This window comes from Castanea sativa, chromosome 6 (assembly GCF_040712315.1).
Source record: "Castanea sativa cultivar Marrone di Chiusa Pesio chromosome 6, ASM4071231v1".
Lineage (NCBI taxonomy): Eukaryota > Viridiplantae > Streptophyta > Magnoliopsida > Fagales > Fagaceae > Castanea > Castanea sativa.
The window spans coordinates 39192445-39216131 of NC_134018.1; the positions used below are offsets into that span (position 1 = coordinate 39192445).

A 23687-nucleotide genomic window follows, 5' to 3' on the forward strand; every position below is an offset into this window, starting at 1 on the left:
TTTGAATAAAAACAATGGCAACCTAGGAAAGGAATGCATCCATTTGGGCCTAAGAAACCATGGACTCAAACGAGAATTATTAGTTGTAGAATGCTTCTTTTCAAACTTATTGAAAATGTACGCAACATTCTGATTATAAAAAAAAAAAAAAAAATCATCGAGGAGAATATGGTGATTGATGATCATGAAGATTATCTTTAGTAGCAAGACACCCAATGTCCACTCTATGAAACAAGTCGATTTGCAGTTGATTTTTGAGGGTCTAAGTCTTGTTGCATAGAACAACCTTACTATTATCAACAACATTATAGGGATCCTAGTCATGCCTTGTGACAGACACATTGGCCCTTTTCTATGTCACTGGACCAGAGGGTGTGAAGCCAGAGGATCTTGGGCCCGGTATTTCTCAATGGTTTGTGTTTCATGGCCCGGTATTTCTCTCTCTCTCTCTCTCTCTCTCTCTCTCTCTCTTTTGAGAGGATTAACCTCCTCTACTTTTTTTTGATGAAATACTTCAAGGATATTAAGTAGCAAAAAAACAAAATAATTAAATAAAATTAGGATGTGCTAAGAAGGAACCAACATTGTTCGCAATAAAAATATAAAATCATTGTAACTTGCTGGACACAACCAATCATTGAGCTTAAAGACACTAGCATTATACAGAACAAAATCATGAGACAAAAGTTCTCAAATCATTGTCAAAAACTCAGAGGTCCTTTAAGAGTACTAGTTATCAAGCCAAAGGAATGTGTACTCCATTACCTGGCCAAATGATGTTAACTATACTCCATACCCATTAGTTCTCCTTCTCCTCTACCCTCATGAGTCATGAGCAAGCCATAGACACTGCTCTAGTGTATGAGCAATCCATAGACATTATGCATGTTCTAGATTTAAAGGCATCACATATGTAATGCCATAACATTGTGCATCTTAAAATCAAAATATTATCACTGTCTCACATGTCAAGCTAAGCTTACCGTTAGAAAAATAAGATTTAATATTCATAAACTCCAAAATAACATCATAATCCAACTTCTAATGATAAAGCATAAATAAAAATTTCAAATAACTCATGATAGAGTAAACTCCCAAATGATTGAATTTCAAATACAAAAAGATTTCAATGATAGTCCACCTGAAGCTCAAAACATCACGTCCTTAATGATCTTGTAATCTGCAAAAAAATATTGAAACGACAAATAAGGCGCTAAATAAACCTTGTAAGTGATAAATCACGCACTAACATCTAGAGGTAAAAAATAGAACAACAAGATTCATATTGAAACAAAGTGTAAATAGAATAGTAGAGGTGAGAAAAAAATTATTTGTTTCTCAATGGGTTCAAAAATGTCAAAAGACTCACTGGATAATAGCGTTAAGAATCAGAGAGAAGTCAAAAGAGAACAAGATCGTGTATTATACTCAATAAACATATCACGAGTTTGATAATCTAAAATTGCGTGTCTTGTGTATTGCTCCATTAGTTATGGTCACATTATTATCTTCAAGGTTTGGGTCAATGAAATATATCTCAACTATCAAAATTATCATCAACATAATCACATTATGTTGAATCAGCACAACCTCCACTACATCACATAATCCAGATCATGGCTATATTAAACTCATGGACAGGGTTACTGAAACTATCTTATAGCCAAAAATTCAAGTCAAAGGAGTATACATACATCAATATAGTAAGTCAAAGAGTAGGGTGTGCAACTAACCCACCAATCCACTAAAACCAATCCAATTCAATCCAATCCAACCCACCGGTTGGGTCGATATTTAGGGGTTGGTGGGTTGGGTTGGGTTGCCAAATTTTATTTTACAGTGAGTTGGGTTGAATGCGGGTTAGCAGAGTTACAAATTCGCCTAACCTAACCTGATCCACCTATATTTGATATTTATTTAAAATATATATTATATGGTTTTATTATTTACTCTTTTGGTTTGATGAAAAACCAACATTATTATAAGATATAAATTTGCTTTTATTTGTGTTGGTTTGATGCACTAATCATATAGTTTGTGTTAGTTTGATGCTATGCTCAGGTTTAATTAGTAAATATGTTGTTATTTTAAATGTCCAATCCAATCCATGTGAGTTAGGTTGAACCCTATGATGGATTGGGTTGGATTGAGTGTTTTTTTCGACCCGAATAAAGTGGATTGGATTGAAAAATCCCTTAACTCAACCCATGCACACCCTTATAAAAGATTATGAAGCTATAATGATTTGGAATTGGATCTCAAGAATATACACTATAGAGAACACTTTTGGATACACTTGGATCTTAGTTACATGGTATTCCCTTGTTTCAAATGAATGTTAGATCCTACCATAAATTAATTATTATTATTATTTTGGTTGAATCACCATAAATTCAATTAATGGAACCCACAATAATGTGAAAGGAGGCAATACAACATAATTATACTCTCAGTGCGTGAATCCAGGAATTCTTTTAGGGGGTCATTAAAAAACTTAAATTAAATAAAATTTAATAAAAGATGAATTTTAGTATATCAAGTTATTGACAAAAAAAAAGGGCAAATATACACACTTTTACAATTTCATTCTAAGAGTCTTCAAATTTTGAAATCGCATTTAACATTATCTATTGCTAGTGTAGGTAGGTGTTACTATATTATTTTTTTAAGTTTAAATAATATTTTTATTTTTATGCAGTTGTCATTATCTATTTGTCATTGTTTTTATAAAAATATTTTAAACTAAATAACAAAGCTCAACCTACTGACACTGTATTAATTATTGACCCATACAGCCACACTCATCCATTCATAACTAATACACTAAGTATCTACTTAACCAATCAAATGTTTGAACAATCACTAGCTTTACTATTTCTTTTTTCTTGAATCTTTAACTTTATAACAAAAAATTATTATAACATGGTAAAAATACACATACTTTGAACAAATCATCTTTATTTCATAATTATTAAATTATATTTATACAGTACATGCACACAAACAACAATAATGAAAAAAAAAATAACGCATACAATTAGTATTAGACACACACTCTCACAATTCATTTTTTGTCTTTTTCTTCTTTTTGCTTTTATCCATTTCTTACATTCTTTTTTTCTTTTTTTCTTTTTTTCTTTTTCTCATCTGTTTTAATCTTCTCATCTTTTTCTTCTCTATATTAATTAAAGTGCCCATAAATTTAACAAGGATATAATTGTAAATTTATAGTAACTTCAATTTCCATCCTCCCAACCAAACATATATAAAAGAAAATTAAATCTCTTTTATCCTCACAATTTTCTATCCCTTCCCATTTTCTATCCTTCCACTTTTCAATCATTCCAACCAAACGGACCCTTATTGGAGGATAGAAAAGAGCACTCGTATAATTAACAGTGGTGGCTCTAGCAATTTGTTTTAGGGTGGTCACTAAGAAATTTAAATTGCCACAATATTTTTCTTAGTACCATGTTTTAAAGAAAAATGAAATTAGAAATTATTTTTATTGAATAGGTTGAACGAGCTACAAATTTTATCTTTTGTTTTATAATAGGCTCTTTGTTAAATAATATTTTCACTTGTTGTTGTTTGGTTTGGTTTTGTTTTTGTTTGGTTTATGTTTGTTGTTATTTGAGCTAATATTTATTATTTTTATTTAAGCTTTAAAAAAAACAGGGATTAAGAATTAATTTTGGAGTAAGGCTACGTCTGCAACATTTTTACAATAAATCTTATGCAAAAAGTTGTTATTGGTGGGTAAAAAAAATATTATTATTATTTGGCCAAAATTAGAATTAGGAACAGTTTGCTACGTTAGATTTGTAGCAGCACTAGTCTTATTTTTGTTGAGCCCAAATTTTTGTAATTATCAAGTTAGGGTGTTCAAAATTTTTATTAGGGTAGTCATAATAGATTAGTTTAGCATATAATTTTTTTTTGACAAATGTATATATAATTTTTTTTTTTGCAAGTCAGGGTGGTCTTGTGAGCACCTGGCTTGCATGTAAAGTCACCACTGATAATCTATATTCTATATATATCTAAAAGCTGAAGTGTAGTATTTATTGTTGCTATGCTCATATTGCGCCACCTCATCCGCCGTGTCATTAACTACATAATCATTCTTTTTCTTATTTAATTTTTATTCTTAAATTTTGATGATAGTATTAAATATATAAATATTTTTTTGAGAATATATATATATATATTGACTTTACACATTCATTTTGAGCGGTTTTAACTTTATATATAACTTAGTCTTTATACGTTCATCTACTTTAATTTAGATGTTATAACTAAGCAATAAAATCAATGAAGAATCTAAAACCAAAAACAATGTCTATACATATCTATCTATACTATTATATAATAATGGAAGATTTAAAATAAATTTTACAAAAGCTCTTTTAGTGCCATGTCATTAGCAACCTTTCAAATTTTTTTTTGTTGTTGTTGCAATTATTACTTTGTTTAACCCTTAATCTTTTTCAACCATTGTCTTCTTAGTTCAATTTTTCATCTTCTCCAATCATTGGCTTCTTAAATTTTTCATTTGATTTCCTTTATAAATTTTTAAATTTTCTCCTTTATATCTTCATAAAGTCTACAGTTTCACTTTTTTGAACCTTCCATCTACTTCCACCCTCCCAACCTTTCATCTTTATAAATTCTACGGTTTTACTTTTTTGAACCTTTCATCTGCTTATACTCTTCCTCTTCCAACTTGATTTTCTTATAAATTTCTTTTACTTCATTTCCAGCTCTCTCCCCTATTCCTTCCAAGTTGTTCACTACAAAAAATGTCAATTCTCTCTCTCTCTCTCTCTCTCTCTCTCTCTCTCTCTCTCTCCAATTTTGTCTCTTTTGATGCTTTTTTTTTCAACCACTTCCCCCCCCCCTAATGGTTCTTTTTGTTATTGTTAATTTAATTGCCACTTCACATTTGTTTCTCTTTTTGGAAAATTTGTATAAACTTTTATGCATATTTAGGTATTTTGGTATTCCAATTCCCGATAAAAAAAAATTCCTTTTTTTTTTAGTGATTCAATTAGAAATTAAATTATGAGACTTTACTAAATTTTGTTTATTTTTAAATCATTTTGGGTGAACAAAACTATAGTTTTTATAGAGAAGGTACTCTTAATAATTGTATTAGAAATACTCTATAGTGCCACTTATTTAGATAAAAGCAAAGGTTAATCAAATGAAAATAATTGGATGAGTGACATATTTTAGCTTTCGCAATTGTATTTTCATTATTATTTTTGTGGTTGTTGTTATTAATTATTATAATGATGCACATAGAAACTTAATTATGAGATTTTGCTAATAATTTTTTATTCTATAATCTTTTTGAGTGGACAAATTTGTAGTTTCTGCAGAGAAAATAATCTTAATAGATTATAAATAAAAAATTATTTTTCTAATCGATCAAATTAATCGTTGTTAAGTGATGATTGATATGAAATTTTGCAAATCGATGATTAATGAGACATTTTGTTTTTATTTTTTTTTATTTTTGCAAAGCATCTTCATATAGGTATGTTTTGATTCTATGTATTTTTATGGATGTATTGAGATAAGTAATGTATTCAAAAAGAGAGATCATGATTATACTTTGTATACTTCAAAAGAGACAGATTGGTTTGGAATTAAAGATAACATTAAAAGAGAATGCTACAAGTTGAAATTTATTAATGGTGGGAGAAAGCTATTTTTCTCATTCTTTTCTAAATGTCATAATTGGAAAATTTTAATCCACACTATATTCTATCACTAGAAAATTGACTCATAATATGAATAGATGAAAATAATCTTAATATAAAATAATTTTTTTTAATTTATAGGGAACACAAAATTCATTACTTAAGAAAAAGAAGAAAAAAAAAGAAAAAAAGACCCTTGCCCTTTGTTGGTTTCATAAATAGTTATATAAAAAGGAAAATTTCTTAGTTGATAGTTTAATACATTTAAAATGAAACTCTCTTATAAGAAAACACTATGTTAATCCTAATATATAATTTTATGAATATTTTAAAAAATAAATTATATATTACATTTTATTTTAAAATAATTAGATATTTCCGTGCATCGCGCAGGATTGCGACTAGTTACTCTATAAAATAGTCTATAAGTATCTCTACCAATGAAGAGCACTTGTACAGATTAAGCAATTTATCAAATCAAGAATATCTCCATTAGTACATTAATACTTCCAATTTCAACATCTAATTAACATAACAAGAATTCCGACTTTGACCTAATTAATGTACGGTGGACACATAATGCTTATTTATATGTATTAATGTAAATATTGATTTGCAATGATCCCACTATCAGAGATAGAATAATATTTTATAAATGTTAGACTCTTGGAAGAAAGAATAAACAAAAGAGAGGGAGAAGGATTACTCCATACCTAATTATCAGCTTATTTAATCCGCTTGTAGTCAAGATAAATTTCTGAGGCATGAGCAATCTTGTGCCAATCCTCTCCAATTTCCGGTTGGCATCTTCTACTTAATTCCGGACATCTTGCAATTATGAAAGATCTTAGAGCTGGGAGACAAAGCTTCCCCTTTGATAGAGAAGACAATTTGGGGCAATTCGTAATTATAAGTCGTCTAAGCGATTCAAGATTCTCCAACCACTCTGGCAATGCTGTCGAGTTAGGATAACTCTAAATAGCAAGGATTTGTAAAGATTTTGTAGAGCGTTTAATCCAATCGGGCATAGCCACCAACTGTGGTAATCCAATAAAGCCTAATACTCGAAGGCTCGTTGGGAAATCATCTTCATTGTCTTCCATTTCAGTCAGATCAATCTTTTCACAATTCTCAATAATCAAAGCCTCTAACGTGGTAAGGAATTTTAGGGTAGGAAGCAAATAGATCAGACCCCCACAATTTTCCATATGCAAAAACCGAAGGCTTGTACAGACTTGCATCGTTTCAACGAAAGATTCTAGATTGCCACAATTAAATAATCCCAAAATTTGCAGGGAACTAGGGCACCCAGGTAGAGACTTCTGTTTGGTTGTCATTAAAAACTTTCTGAGTTTGATCAGGTATCTTATATCTTTTGGTAATTCTTCTAATTTTTCACATAGATGGAGATCTAAAGTTTGCAAATTTTGAAGCTTGCAAATGGAGTTTGGGAGTTTATGAATTCTACAATTGTTACTCAAATCCAACAACCTTAAATGCTTCATGGTACCAATGAAGCTGGGTAACACCTCAAAACACGAGCCACTTAAATCTAGAACTCGTAGGTATCTAAATTTTGAGAGACATGAATCAACAAAGGATTTAGTATAAGGTCCAACTCCTTCCACCGTAGTAAGATTTTTTCGTAAACTCTTTGATTTTTGTAAACATTTTAAAACTTTTTCATTTTGCCAAGTGTTGTCAGTATATGACAAATGCCAAACCTTTTTAGAGATGTTTTGGATCTGACAATTAATAATTAAGCACTCACTTTGGGCTGATGATAGTGCTAGGTCATGTGCAAGATCATGTATTTTGAATTCTCGCACGTAACCTAAGTCAATATAATCTTCAAGGAAACATCTTGAATAGAACTCATCTATATATTGGTTGCCAATATCTTCCAGCTCCTGATTTTCATTTGGTGATTGAAGAAGCCCATTTTCCATCCAATATGGGATTAAACTACTAGTATTGAATTCATGATCTTTCGGAAAAAGTGAAATAAAAGAAAACATTGTTTCAAGTAAGATGGCATCTGATTGTAACTCAATTGCAAGACTGACAAAATATCCCCTTCTTTTCTGTTCAATTTCCACATTTCATTATCTCTTGCAAATAGCCAATCACGTTTATCAAGCTTTGAATATAGCAGGCTTCCTAACGATTTCACTGCCAAGGGAACCTCTTTGCATTTCTTCACAATCGCATCCCCAATTTCCACAAGGTTTCTGTGCCGCCTCTCATTTCCTTCATCAAATGCTCATTTTATAAATAGGGACACACAATCTTCATGTAAAAGAACTTCCAAGTTGTATGGAGACATGGTGCCCATCATGGAAGCAATTGTTGGGCTACGTGTAGTCACAAGAATCTTAATTTCATTGGCACCCCCCAATCAACAAATTCCTCAACTCAATCCATTTTCCCCTATCCTCGTTCCATACGTCGTCCAAGACGAGAAAGAATTTCTTGCCATCCAAATTATTTCGAAGTAGCATTTGCAACTGCTCTTCATCCAAATCGTTACAATTTTCACTAGTTATTGATTTGATAATTTTAACCAGTAGTTGTTTTAAAATGAATACGTCAGACACGCACACCCAACACTTTATCTCAAAATGCTCTATCACTTTTTTATCATTAAACACCAATTTAGCTAACGCAATCTTGCCAAGACCTCCAATCCCAACTACGGGAACAACAGAGATGGATTGACCATCACTAGGATCCATTAGATGCTTCACAATATTTTCTTTGTCTTGTCTTCCTATCACATATGAAGCCTAGACAAAGGAGTAACTCATCTCCCTTCCATGCACCACATGCCAATCATCTGACCGTGGAGAGAGATGAAACTTAGCCCTATCGGTTGCAACCTCATCTAAACGTGCTCTAATTTCTTTGACTTTGTGAGCCATCTTGGTTTGGAATACAAGTGAATCAGAGGAAGAAAAGAAACAGCATACCTTCCTGGTGGTGGTCCCCTGCATTTCCTCCACTTGCTTTCGCAGCGCTTGACACTCAAACTCATCAGGGACATCTTGAGCATCATAAAACACTTCTCTGAGCTGCCCAAGCCAGATGGTCAGCTCCTGATTATGAACTTGCTGCTCTTCTACATCCAACAACACAGCTTTGACATTAGATAGGGTGTTTTCAAGTCTTCTCAGATCGCTTTCCACACCCCATACCAAGCAAGCTTCTTGGAAAGCCGGGGACACTAATTCCCCAAGCAATTTGGTTGCGATGTTAAACACAAATGTCTCTACTGCAGCCATCTGAGAGAGAGAGAGAGAGAGAGAGAGAGAGAGAGAGAGTTGTTCTTTGGCGAGAGGACGTGTGAGACTGTGAAAGAGATTCAGATTTTAGAGGGTGAGAAAAAAGATAGGATATACGAGCACAATTGAGATTCCACGTGGACATACGCTGTGGTTCTCAGACCTCAGTCCATCCCTGAGATAAATAAGTAATTTTATTTTCGTAATACGACGAAAAACTCATTTTCGTCCCTAAATTGTCACGCGATTCCCACTTTGATCCCTAACTTATTTTTCCACCGATTTTAGTCCATATCCTGGAAAACGTCTCTCATTTTAGTCCTTGATATTACATTAGAGACGAAAATTGCACAGTTGGCAAACGGAAAAAATTAAAATAATTAAAATAATGCCCATTGTGTCCACGTGGCTTTCCTCGTCAGCCTCCAAATTAAAAAAAATTAATTTATTAATTTTAACTAAATAAAAAAATTTAAAACAGAAATCACAAATTTAAAACCAAGCAAGAACACAGCAAGAACAAGATCAACAAAACACAAACCTAGCAAATTTAAAACCCAAAAAATTAAATTCAAACCCAGATTCAAACTCATATTTCAAACCCCCACACCACCAAAACATCAAACACAAATGGTTTAAGCCCTAAACCATGGCCACATTTTGAAATCCAAAACAAATCAAACATAAATCCATAAATCCATTGTTTTCCCTTAAAAAAATAAAAATAAATCCATCGTTTTTCAATTATATATCCAGCCCTATTTTTCAATTAAAACAAAACATAAGCGTAGCTAAGCTAAAAGATCAGTAGATAACATGATAAACATTATAAAAAAAAAACTACAAAATAAATCTCACAAATCCAAATCCAGGACCGGACCATTACAACAAGTTTAAAAATCTACAAAATAAATCCCATAATTTTAAGACCATTACAAACCATTTGTTCCATTTCAACAAGTCAAGTGAATATACACAACAATATCCCTTTTAGCCACCAAGTAACGAACCCAAAAAAAAAAAAGGAGAGATCTTGGCGGAGATGGTAGATCTAGGGTTGAGCTACACACGAAGAAGACAAATAGGGGCTCGGAGAAGACAAATCAGGGCACGACGAAGACAGATCAGGGCATGGCAAGGTAGATCGGAGCACTACGAAGACTGATCTAGGCACGGTGAGGGAGATCGAGTATGGCAAGGAGGGAGATCGAGCACGGCGAAGGTAGACCTGAGCATGGCGAACACAGATCTGGAATGAGGCGAGAGGAGTGGCGATTGGATCGGTTTGGATTGGGTTTTGGAAAGGTGGAACCGCTGCTCAACTAAGAAACTGCATGTTTTGGGTGGTGGTTTCCGATGGACAGCCTCAGCCGGTGGTAAGAGTGAGTGATGGTGAGACTTTTTTTTTTTATACAGAGTGAGTGAGTGTGGGGGTTTAAAATTTGTTGTTGGGTTTGATTTGTGATTTCTATTTTTTATTTTTTTTATTTAGTTAAAATTAATAAATTAATTTTTTTTTAATTTAGAGGCTGACGTGGGAAGCCACATGGACATAGTGGCATTGTTTTAATATTTTTAAATTAATCTGTTTGCTAGCTGTGCAATTTCCGTCTCTGATGTAACGTTAGGGACTAAAACAAAAGACGTTTTTCAGGATAGGGTCTAAAATTGGTAGAAAAAAAAAGTTAAGGATCAAAGTATGAATTACGTGAAAATATAAGGACTAAAACAAGTTTTTCACCTAAAGATGCATAATCTCTTAAATCTTGATTATATTATTTTATTGTAAAAAAAATAGTTGACTTGAACTTGACTTCCACCCTTCAGACTAAGAGGTCTTTCTGTTGTCTTTATTTGTTTCCTGCTTGCATCCTTCGACACTACTGAAGCATTTTCCAAACTTTAACATGGCAAAGAAGCTTAGACTTGTCCTCTTAGCCATGCTCTTCCTTCGTATTACACTATCCTATTCCTGCTGGAGTGAACCTATCTCAAACATTAAGTCCTTAGGGAAGGTTCCTCATGAAGTTCAACGCGTTCAGCTGCCAACATTTCATGATAACCCTTTGATTTCATCGGATGGTTGTGAAAAAACCTATGGTGTTATGCCATGCACCAACACTGTCCTAGGAAATGGCTTTCTTATTCTTGTATATGCTTATTGCATTTTCTGGGCTGCTAAGATTTTGACTGATGGAAGTGAGATTTTGCTTGAAATTGTTGGTCCAGGCATCTTTGGTGGTCTCTTCTTGCTCATATTCAGCTCAGTTCCTAATGCTATTATCATTCTTGGTATGTCTGACTTGCTTTATTCTTTGTTGTAATTATTTCAAACCATCACTTTCTGCGTGCTACATTGCTTATATGGGCATCATTGTCCTTCAATTCTTTACTTCTTCGAAGATTAAAGGTCAGAAAGGGCCAGGGGTGCGGTTCCAAATTCTAAACCATAAAGTCCATGTGTTAAATGTCATTTCTAAGTTCTAACTGTAACATTATTATGATTCGATTTTTGTTTGAATGATCATAGATCCGCTTGTTCCTTAGCCAGAGACCTTTTATCTTAAAGTACTAATGTTCCTACAAGAGGCAAATTCCATCCATTTGGCAACAACCCGTTAAGAGATGGGAACCCACCCAGCAGTCACGGATTTTACCTGACCCATTAGAGGATTTGGGTATAGGGTATGGGTATTTCTTGTACCAAATCTGGAAGATCGGGTAGGGGTACGTTGGGTAATACCTGTTAAATGCCTTGACTGAATTTGTTTAACATAGAAACAACTTGAGTCAAGTCACTTGCAAACTTCAGATTTATGGTTGTTTTCATGTTAAATCGTGTTATTTAAATCAATTTGTTGTTTCAAAAAGGTGAATTTAATCACTTACCACTATTAAGTACCTGTTATAGTGGTCTGCAATAAATGAAGACACATTAATGCTAATGAATTTTCTTATGTTTTTTTAGCATCTGGACTATCAGAGACCAAGGAAACTGCTCAAAGTCAGCTCTCCATTGGAATGGGCTTGCTGGCTGGAACAGCTGTTAATCTTCTGACATTACTTTGGGGATCCTCTGTTTTATTTAGCAGGCATGACCTTGAAGATTCTGCAGATTCAACAAATACAAAACGCTTTAGCTTTACTGGTATTTTTTCATACTTCACATAGCAAGGCTGTGTATGAATGTGTGTGGGCGTGCATGCAAGTTTTCTTTGAAGATATGCCAGCTTGTTTTCAATGAATTGAAGGAAAATGTTCACGCATATTTTCAATACCTGGCAGTTAACTAAATTGATTATAGTAACCTAATATATATCTTGTTAGTGTCTATTTTCAAGCTCCTCAACAAAATTTTCTAAGATTATCTAGTTCTATCATCTATAGCTTCTGCCAAAAGTTCTGCAGAGTAACCTGAGTCTTAGACTCCATTCACCAAGAACTTAAATGTACTATTTATGAGCTGAGACCTAATGTACCACCCCTAAAATTGTTAATCCCTATTCATCGAAATGTTAAACCATCTCTAAATGACAAAAAAAATCGATGTCAAATAACCAAGTCATCTAAACTCAAAGATTAAGCATAACCAAAAACCTTTGATAAGTCTTGATAGAACTACTCCCAAGATAATATTACAACCTATAATACATGAAATTCTCCAGACATAAATGTTTGCTTGAAATCTTAACATTAGCTCACTTGAAAGCAAGAACGATTGCATCCTAATAATCTGTTATGGCTACGACCTCAAGCAACTAATCTGAATTTTTTTGAAATAATATAGTGAGTTACACAACCTAGTAAGTAGAAAGTCTCACACCATTGAACAAGGGAAAGAAGGTAACTAGGTAAGTCAATAAAATTTTGTAGAAATAATCAAATTGCAAGGAAAGAATTATCAATTATAAACTGTGACATTTCAAAACAACGATAAATGATAGTAATGAAATCAATAAACTATGAGGTAAGCAGATCTCAAATGAGTATAAAATAATAGAATAACTTATCAAGTGATTCAAGTTCGTGTAGAGTTTACATATCAACACAATAAAACATAATAAGAATTATTTAAGTGTCATATTTGTAATTGGCATATCCCTAGGCAAAATACATTTTACTTGTAATGGAATCTTTGGTTCTAGTGCATTCAAGAAGATCATTTAGTGTTCAACAAGTGGTATTATTGGAGACATAAAGAATACTCAAGAATAATACAAGAAAAGCTAGAACTGCAGACACCTGCTCAATACCTGTCGATTTATTGATATTTATTGAATTTCAATACCTAGCTTGACACCTCTTGATCTATCGAAACATGGGAAATTTAAAATTCAAGATTTGTTTTCGGCTCATGATGACAAGGCTTTCCTAGATCGTGCACTAGGGTTCCACAGCATATAAAAGCTATATTTTACAGCCACCATTATGCACACAAAAAGACATACATAGATACACGTTTTAGAGGAGTTGCTGCGACTTTTTGTGCGCCTTAGGGTTTTGTACCAAGCTTCTTTCACATCTTCAGGCATGAATTGAAGAACTCTGTCAAACAACAACAACCAGCTGTTGTTGTGATGTTAGTCATGTCCTGGGATCCATGTAAAGGAGAAGTCTCTACAAGAACAAGTCCAATTGGTTATTGGAGTTGATATTGGTATAGGTTAGTAGGTTCTACTGTAGGCAGTTATTTTGGGATAGTTTGGTTAGGGTAAGATTCTTTATACTTGTAACCACTTGATTTTTCATTAGTAGATTTTTCAGGAGTGATGACTTGAAATTTATCGCCGGGGGGGGGGGGGGGTGGGGGTTGTCTACAAAGATTTTTCCCATCGTGATCAAATCACCATATCAAACTTAATTTCAGTTGCATTCTTTTTAGTTTAGTGATTTGATTGTGCCTCCACTTGATTTGCTTGTAATTTGACTTATTAATCAATTTCGATAATTGAATTAATTAATTAGGGTCAATCTATAACCCAACAAATTATATTCTAGATCTAATTCATAACACCATGTCTTTTGTTTTTCGGGATATTAAATATGTTAAAAAGAGCTCTTAATAAGATATTGTCATTCCTCATTTGGGGAAATAACTATTATGGATCTTTTACTAAAAAATATCTATTCACCGTAACAAAAATACAACCAAATAATTGAACAGTTATTCCAAATCATTAACCATATTTAATATCTAAATCAAATCCTACTTACAAAATGTTCCCTTAATTTTTTTTTTTTTTAAATGAAGTTATACAGACTTAATTGGCTTAAGATCATCCCAATCACACAAAATCTGGAAATTTTCAAAACCTAGTCTATATTTTTGAGAAGTTTAGAGATGTTTGGAAAGACTTCCTATGTAAGGATGGATTTGATCAATTTTGGCACCAATCAATAAATCCATAATCACTCTTCTTCTCTTTGCGATCCTTGAGGAAGTGTCAACATCACTTTTAATGGGTCAAAATATTGATAGGAAGTTATTAACCTAGTTTTTTTTCTTTTCTTTTCTTTAAGAGAGCCATTATAAATATGAAAATATATTATTAACCCCCTAATAGGGGTGGCTTTACCTTAAGGCCAGGGGGTTCAAACGAACCCCCTGACCAGGCCATAATTTATAACCTCCTGACCCTAAATTTTGTTTAAACTCAGCTAATATAAGTTTGAATATGATCATCTTAATGCTACTTTAATTTCACAATATTTTCACCATAATTTAACAATAGAGGTTAAATGATAAGTTGTAACTGATTTTTATCAGGACCCACAATTAACATCACTTTTTTTCCTACCTTTAACAACTTGCCACACAGGTTTTGTTGTGAAAGTGTTGTGTCAATAGCACTACTCTTAAAATATTTAATTTTATAAGAAAGAAAAAAAAATGTTTCAAAATTTTGCCCATTCGTTAAAAGAAAAAAGAAAAAAAAAAAATTTCCAAGACTTTGGCTTACTTTTCCATTAACAACAGAAAAAAGTTGTTTTTCCTTACACTTTTCTTTTTCGTCAACAATAAAATACACCATTGTTAAAACCAATAGGTATGTATCTATATCTGTGATTCTTATCTCATTCTCTCTATCTTTCTTTTTTCGTTCTATGTTTTCTTAGTTTTTCTCTCTATTTTGATCAAGTAATTTGATAAATGCTCTATAGATTTTCAAATCCAAAAAGTCTTTTAGTGTTTGCTCCAATCTCAAGAAACTGACCATGTGTATGGTTAAGAAGTCATACACTTCAAAAGTTAAAACTTATATCAGTTACTATTCCCTAGGAAACTGACCACGTGTATTATTAGTTATTTAATTATATTTGTTTATGCATTCAATGGTTGTTTTCTTACTGATATTTATACTAAATTATATTTAGAATACTATTTTAGACTATTGTATAATGTATATAATATGGAAGTTGCACATGTAAAAAAAAATTTAATTTTTTTATTTGCCCCCATGATAAATTTCTAGCTTCACCACTGCTGACCAACCTAGAAAAAAATCCTAGAGCCGCCATTGCCCCCTAAGAAATGTGTTCTTTACTATTTTACCTAATTGCATAAATAATGCATAAAAGATGAATTTATGGATCGAATGGTAAATAACATCCAATTGGCATGAAAATTGACATATATGTTAAGAACATATAATCCAATAGTGAGATTTTCAAAATATGAATTCAATAATAAGTCATTAGGTGGTGTAACATTGCTTATAGAGTTACATCAAGTATAACTTAAATCCAACCCTCTGTTTATAGTATCACAGTCTCTCTATCTCTCTACTAGTACTTGCATGAATTCTAGTTTGATTTACACCTCATGAGTCAAAACCACACAAGCACTCTTTTGGCCTCAGTAGACTAAAACCAAAGGTTCTATCTTTCCTTCCATTGATAACCCAAAGAAGATCACTATCGTGTAAACTCGGCTACCAATTGACACCTAAGAATAACAAAATTATTTTTCAAATTTTCAAACACATTGAGGGTTTCTTTGGGTGTAATGTGATTTAAGTTAATTTGTGTTTTTAAGAGTTTTGAGTGTATTTATGTTTGCCAAAGGATGTGAGTGTTATTTGTGAGATCTATTGATTTAGTTTGTAAGAATTATTTACTTGATTGAAATCAATTCCATTTTATAGTGGATTTTGGATGGTGTTTAAACATGGAAGTAGGCGTGTAATTGACCAAACCTTATTAAACTCCCCTCAACCCCCCCCCCCCCCCCAAAAAAATCTTAGGGTTTGGGTCAATTTCGAACTGATCCATGTGCTATTAAATTTGTATTATTAACCTAGAATTGTTAGAATGGTCTAAATTGACCTCTCCACCTCCATTGACCATAACTAATAGAAATTGGTCACATGGTGTGTACGTAACCACTTTACTATGTATATATATAAATAGTATTTGCAGAACACATAACCATTTTATAACAATTATAGTTATCAAAATTTAGATGGAATCAATTTGGACAATTCTTAAATCTCAGCTGTCCATATTACAAAATTGATATTACGTGATTAAAACCCTAGGGTTTTTTTTTCCCTGGTCCTTAAACTCTGAAAAATCTAACTAGGTTCCGACAATGTTGGTAATCTAGCTTTTATTGCTCCCTAAGTTTTAGGCAAAACAAAACACTGCTCTATTGAAAGGACATCTCTAGAATTCGTATATGACATTTGTTTGAAGTAAATCATCACACCTTGCTTAACACGGCCAATCATTACGGGAAAGTGGTGAAACCTTGGCATTAATATATAGAGCATAATCATGAAGGGAAAAAAATTCATAATGAAAATCATAGGTCCTTTGTCTTAAGAGTGCTATTTATCATGCTAAAGCAATGTTCTTTCCAATATTCATATGATGTTAATTAAACTCCCTACCACAATTTTCCTCTATCCCAAGAGTAATCTACAGACACTATTTTGTTATTAGTAGTTAGCACAATTTTCCTATACTCCATGAGTTTTCTTGTTTCATCTTTTCAATGTAATCAGTAGTTACCAAAAAGAATGGAATGAAAAATATGTTTAAAGTTATCCATAAATATGATAAATATTTACATACTGTTTATCTATGAATTCTCTCATGTTCACTAGTTTGTTATTTGTATGATACATGAACAAAGCAATTACCTTCTGCTATTATATATGATATATAAATCTATTGTTAGGAATAAAATATTCCCGATCTAACAAAATTTTGAACATGTTGTAAGTGCACAATTGCGCCTGGACCCAAAAACACACGTGGGCTCAGGCCCAATGAGCCTTAAACAATGAAATTTGTAGAATGTGGGTTCACAATCTAGTTTAGTGGTGTTCGAAGCTTGATGAACAGGCTAGAATGTTACAGTGTTTGCAAACAATGAACGAATAGGGCAAATGAACCTCCTCGGACGTAAGCCGAGAACGATTTATATATATTATTTCTCTTTTTCTTTCAAAGGTTATAGTTCTTCGTCTTTGTTTCGTCACCTCCCTTTTTCTTTACTCTCTTACCTCCTTAAATACTTCTTCTTCTTCCCTCTTTCTCCACGTGTAACGCAAATTACCCTATTAGACACCTGTCCCATTCACCACCCTCTAGAAGTCTTCAAATGATAGCAAGAAGGCTGACTTCTACTGTTCAAGGGTCATTTCCCCATTAATGCGGCCAGGGAGGTAGATGCAGGGTCTTTAATGTGGAGGTAGCAGCCTTTTTCCCCAGATATTTCTGTTACACCTTTGCATCTAGAGGGTGTTTAGATCACCCTCTTACCCTTCGGTTTTCCCAGAGTTCTACCTTTAATCTTTTTAGCCAGTTCCAGGATCATTGTTGGGCTTGTCCGAGAAGATAGTACTCCTCGGACACATCCTCGGACCATTACAACACAGACTAACTTGTGGGCCTGAAAGCCTTAATCAAAAACAAACTGGTATCCATCAAAAAAGCCCCGAGCCCAAATGTTTATTCGAGAACTTCTACCTCCCACACATGTCATACAGATATGGCACAGAATTGGTGAAGATAAATATGTACATTTGGCTTAACTTGGTCCTTTAAACTGAAGCCTATGCCATGGTTCAGTTATCTTTTTTAATGCGACTTAAAACTAAAGTTTACACTAAAAAAGTCAACTTTCATTTCTTCACTTTAATGGAACTATATATACTAAATATTAGTAACAAATTTGTTGCCAATGAGTATGCTTGTGGTATGGATGATATGTTTCACAATATAATACATGTTTCTTCAATTTTGTAGGGTCAGTTGTCAAGACTGATATCCAAACCACCTATGCTGCAAGGATCATGGTTATATCTGTTATCCCAATCATGGTAGTCTTACTACCACAAGCGTTTAAAAAAACATCTCAGAGTCGCTATGCTTTATTGATTTCAGTCATTGTCTCATTTTCTTTATTGGTTTCCTATGGCGTCTATCAGGTAGTCGTTTAATTACTTGAATTTACCAGTGGTTCTTATTTGCTAGCTATTGAAGTATCTTTTATTAATCAATTGCCAAACTTTTTCATCCATTGTAGAATATGACGTAAACTTTTCCTGCTCCTTTTCTATACTAATGCCAGCATCTCCATTTGGAAATATTGATGCAGATTTTTCAGCCTTGGATTCAACAGAGAAAATTGGACTATGCAAATCAAAAGCATGAATTGTCAAATAAACATTCAAAAAGCAACGCAACACGAATATTTTATAAAGAAAATGGTGAACCAGACACAGCTGCCATTATAAAGTTTGTTCTTTCCTCTACTCTTAAATCTCTTTATTTATTTATTTTTTGTGTTGATCACCTTATTTTTCTAGCACCTTGAGATATGTTAATGAGTTTTCATGAACTTTACATATATGGTAGCATGCCAAAAGCGCAAAGAAATTGAGCATAAATCAAGAGGGAGTTTGGCAAAATTTACCTTCTAAAATCACAGCGGAGGCAAAAGATTTTTTACTTGAACAAATATACTCATCTTTACAAGACATTGCTACTGTATTTACTCTCTTGCTTACCTAAATAAGGTACAACTAATTAAGGTATGCTCCTAGTACATGGTATTTCAAAAGAACAAATAAACTTCTTTGTCTAGCATAAACAATCATCCGACTCCATACTATATTCTTTTTCAACATGCAATTAGAATAAATCATACCCAGAGGAGTGATATAAATAAAGATAATATACTTTCCTAAGTGAGCTAACACCCAAACTTAAACATGCAACAAACTCTTAGTTGAACTCTTAACTATTGAAACGATAGTGAATACATTGTTTTGTATTTAATTATAGGTTATTTAAGAAGATTGATACTAATGATGATGGATACCTCTCATCGATGGAGTTGAAAGTACTTCTTTTAGGAATAAATCTTAAACGACATCTTGATATTGATGCTGCTGTGGAAAGCATTTTGAGAGATTTTGATACATCTGGAGAATCTCGTATTAGCATGGATGAGTTTGTCATACATTTTCCAAAATGGTTGGATGAGACTAAGCCTTCAGATATTCGTGACAATCACCATAGTCTACAGAATGTTTATCTCACTCATCATCGTCCCAAGCCAATAAGGTTTAAACACAAATTGCATCCAGTATGTTTTTCCCACTTCTCTCCCAATTGAGTATATATAGTAACGTGTCTTGTTTTAAGTATTACAATATTTTCAAAATTCTTATATGCAGCATAAAAATGAGAATCAACATTTACTTGGGGAACAAAGTGATTTAGCTGGGAAGAGCGCTGGAAATTCCAAATTCAATCATCATCGCCCCTGCCCAATAAGAATTAAACATACATTTCCTCAGGTATTTTTCATTTTATATTTTCCTTCTGTCCTTCATACCATATTGAGTGGACCAAAATGTCTACCAACCACACATTATAACACTAACAAAATCATGATTTGTTGGGCAACAGAGTTATGGGAATATGCAAGTCATTGGAAATCTAAAATGGGTTGTCTGTAAAACAGTATTGATGCTGCTTCTTGGAATTCTTGTTGCATCTTTTTTTGCTGATCCCCTCGTGGACGTTGTTGATAACTTCGCCATTGCCACAAGAATTCCCTCTTTCTTTATCTCATTCATCATTCTGCCTTTTGCTGGATGTAGTGATGTTGTGTCAGCTCTACTTCTTGTCAGCAGAAAGAAACCAAGCATTGTTGGAAAATTAACATTTTCTGAGGTTCGCATTTCTAGAACAATTCTTCTGTGTAGCTGTACATATTTTTGCTTTATTGTAGAAGTTTTATTGTAAAGAACTTTTAACTTGAAACTAAAAAAAGTAGGTAATGGTATCATGTTTTTTTGGTTGTGAAAGTCATTAAATTCACTTTTAGTCCCTACATTTTGGCTTTTTTTCATTTGGTTCCTACATTTTCATTTCACCACTTTTAGTCCCTAAATTAATTAACTTGTGTTATTTTAGTCCTTTCCATCAGTCAACAGATGGAAATAACTGAAGTGACTAACGGAAGGATTAAAATATTATTAAAAATTCATTGTAGCACTCATCACTCATGCCACATCAAATTATAATTTAAAATATTTATTTCTCAATTTTAACAAAAGAAAAAAAAGTGTTAAATTTTTTTTAAAAATAAGAACACACCAGAACATAAGAACAAGAACAGAAGGTGGAGAAAGGGATCTAGTCGAGCATGAAGAAGATGAAAAAGAAAACCATGGTGACTCCACCATCACTTCCTCCTCTTGTTTCTTCTTCTTCTTCAGCTCGGCTTCGGCTTCGACTTTCTTCAACCTCTTACTCTGCTTCTCTGTCTTCGACGGCACTTTAGCCAAGCTTTCACAAATGGCTTGGAGCTTAGCGTCCACTGAGGAATGGAGAGGCTGGTACTCACCGAAATCGCTGCCAACGCAAGAGCCATGGTGATGAAGGTTTGGGAAGTTAAGCCTGGCAAAGTCGCCATGTAGCTTGTAAGATGCTTTGTCATAAGCCAAAGCAGCTTCTTCAGTTGTGTTGAAGGTACCGAGCCAGAGCTGAGTTTGGTTCTTTGGGAGCTGAATCTTAGCGACCCATTTGCCCCAATGTCGCTACCTGACCCCTCTGTAAAGCTTCGTTGGTTTTGGAGGGGAACCCGCTTGCTTCATTGGGATAGGTTTGGGACTCAAAAAGCTGAGGGTATTTGAAGAACAAGAACCATGTTGTGGATGTTGATTTTGTGGGTAAAAGTGTTGGTTTTGGAGGTGGATCTGGGTTTGGATATGAGATGGGGTTAGTTGGTTTAGCCCAATTGATCCCAGTTGCTCAAAACCTTAAGAGAACCCGTCTGAAAACATGTGGGTCATCGAGGTGGAGCAACCATATGAGTTTCGTTGTTGGAGGTTTTGTTGTTGATTGAAAGATGAGAAAATCTAGGTTTGAGTTGTGATTTTGTATATCTGGGTTTTGTGATTTGAGAAAATCTGAGAAGATCTGCTGCTAGGTTTGTGTTTGTGTTCTTGCTGGAGATAGATTTGTGTTTGTGTTTGGTTGACAAGAAAGGGCAAGAAAATCTGGGCATGTGTTCTTATGTTTAAAATCTGAGTTTGTGTTATTTGGTGTTCTTGTTAAACATAGATCTTGATATATTTTTGGATTTTAATTTTGTTTTTTTCAATTTTAAATCTGTTAAAAACTTAAGAAGGTTAGATTTTTTTTTTTTTATCTGATGAGTGCTACAGTGAATTTTTAATAATATTTTAACCCTTCTATTAGTCACCTCAGTTATTTTCATTTGTTGACTGACGGAAAGGTCTAAAATAACACGCATTAATTGGTTTAGGGACTAAAAGTGGTGAAATGAAAAATGTAGGGACCAAAATGGAAAAAAACCAAAATGTAGGGACTAAAAGTGCATTTACGCCTTAAAACAAACAAACAATAAGATGAGATTAATCAGGAAGAGAAAGCAAAATCTAAAATTTGATCAAACTTCATTCTATATTTTAAATCTAACACAAGCCCGTCTCTCCCTCTCAAAAACACATAGGCACACGTAGATGCACGTATAATGCAATAGAAAACTTGAACTAACACATTATGATCTAGTTACAATTTATTCTTGTTTTAATTGCATTTTAAGTTATAACGTTTTGGTCTAGTTACAATTTAGTCTTGTTTTAATTGCATTTAAGTAATGACCGATGCTATTTTTCATTACTTTAGCAAATGTATACATGCATATACACTCATGGAGATCTTTTAGTGTCTCCTCTTACTCTTTCTCCTTTTATGACAAGGTATATGAACTAAATATTTTGTAATTTGGCTTTCGTAATTAATGGTTTTCAGTTATTTTTTGCTGCAGATTTATAGATTAGTGACCGTGAGTAACAGCATTGGCTTGTCGGTCTTCTTAAGCCTCATATACATTCGCAATTTGGAGTGGTATTTCTCAATTGAAATGCTGACTATTGTGATTGTATGCACTGCGATTGGTCTTCTTGCTAGTTTTCGGACCACCTTCGCCCCTTGGATGTGTGCGGTGGCATACACACTTTATCCATTCTCCCTTGTGTTGGTTAATGTTCTTGACTCTGTTCTTGGATTGTCTTAGAATTATTTCTATTTATAAATTTATGTATCTATGAAGTCAACTCCTTTAGAAACTTTAGCTTATGGATAAATTTGATACTCCATACCAAATCTTGGTTGAATTTATGCTAACCTGTTATATGTGCATTGTCTCTCTACTTGTGAATGAAAATTCACATTTGCTTTGATGTTCAAGAATCATAAGTTCTTTATGAAATAAATCAAAATAGGTTTTGTGTTGTATTTTGGTATGGGGAGCCAATGTACAGATATGGTATTGTACATGCAACTTGCAATTGCTACATTTTCCTGCCATGTAAAGTGTGCTCTTAGAAAGCAAAATTGGAACTCTATCCCTACAATTCCACGTGAGCTATAAACCTATAATTTCAATTTGTTAATCCTCTTCTAGCTTTGTGCATTTAATATGGCATACATCCTAAAAATTTGTTATTCAATTTTTTTGTGGAACCAAAGTGAATTCATACTCTTCTAATGAAAATGTAGATAAATGTTAGGTTTAGTTTAATGAATTCATTGAATTTTGATGGTCATATTTTTTGTTTGAAGGATTTACTACCAGAGTCTCTTCCAAAAATTGAAAAAGGCTTTTTCTCTCTTTGATACTTGTGTCTATCTTTTGGGCTTCAATTACTCTTTTTTTCCCCTTCCCAATCTATCGATAGATTCTGTACCACTAGAAAAAAAAAAAAAAGGAGGATATGTATTTTATTTATTTCAAATTAATTAAAATCTTTAAACCGTATATAACTAAATATTTAACCTAATCTAGTGCACTCTTTTGGGCTTTTTCCTTTATTAGTTTGAATAAAGTATGTTTTTCCTAACGTCTATTGTCTTTTTGTATCTTCTATTTATCCTCTATCAAATAGAAAGCAATTCCAAGTTCTTTTTAAAAAAAGCTGAGTTTTACCAAGGATACTGTTAAACTGTGATAATGAAGGATGAAGGAAGAACTGCTTAAACTACAAGTAGTTTAGAATAAATGATTATAAACGACATGTAGTTTTGTATGTAAATAGTTAGTTAGAAATCTGTTTTGACACTTGTCATCTTTGTATTGGTTAGCTTAGGAGTTAATTATTTTCTGTTTTGGTTTCCCGCCTCTCTGCTCCTAGTATATAAAGGACAG

At 33.1% G+C, this 23687-nt stretch overlaps 1 protein-coding gene and 2 pseudogenes across 4 annotated transcripts; 1 reads left to right on the plus strand and 2 right to left on the minus strand.

Moving 5' to 3' along the window:
- Window positions 1–6433: 6433 nt before the first annotated feature.
- On the minus strand, window positions 6434–9016 carry LOC142638914 (putative disease resistance protein RGA1; annotated as a pseudogene).
- A 1861-nt stretch (window positions 9017–10877) lies between these two features.
- On the plus strand, window positions 10878–22777 carry LOC142641285 (sodium/calcium exchanger NCL1-like). 4 transcript variants are annotated; one of them, XR_012845355.1, is made up of 8 exons: window positions 10878–11281; window positions 11958–12137; window positions 18245–18426; window positions 18597–18736; window positions 19286–19589; window positions 19681–19803; window positions 20110–20182; window positions 22308–22325. XR_012845355.1 is itself a non-coding variant. In XM_075815690.1 (8 exons), the coding sequence occupies exons 1-8, from the start codon at window positions 10897–10899 to the stop codon at window positions 22554–22556; spliced, it is 1830 nt and encodes a 609-aa protein (XP_075671805.1). In that variant the 5' UTR covers window positions 10878–10896; the 3' UTR covers window positions 22557–22777. The 4 variants fall into 4 exon arrangements, 3 of the variants coding, with proteins under 3 accessions (XP_075671805.1, XP_075671806.1, XP_075671807.1); XM_075815690.1 differs by having other exon boundaries at window positions 19916–20182; window positions 22308–22777; XM_075815691.1 differs by lacking the exon at window positions 20110–20182 and having other exon boundaries at window positions 22308–22777.
- Window positions 20193–21324, minus strand: LOC142638312 (ethylene-responsive transcription factor RAP2-4-like; annotated as a pseudogene).
- Window positions 22778–23687: the final 910 nt, after the last annotated feature.

Bases quoted from the DNA above. Each gene is read 5' to 3' on its own strand.
- LOC142641285 (XM_075815690.1), top strand. From the start codon at position 10,897: ATGGCAAAGAAGCTTAGACTTGTCCTCTTAGCCATGCTCTTCCTTCGT. The intron at 11,282-11,957 runs GTATGTCTGACT...ATGTTTTTTTAG, and splicing joins TAATGCTATTATCATTCTTG to CATCTGGACTATCAGAGACC. The intron at 19,804-19,915 runs GTATTTTTCATT...GTTGGGCAACAG, and splicing joins TTAAACATACATTTCCTCAG to AGTTATGGGAATATGCAAGT.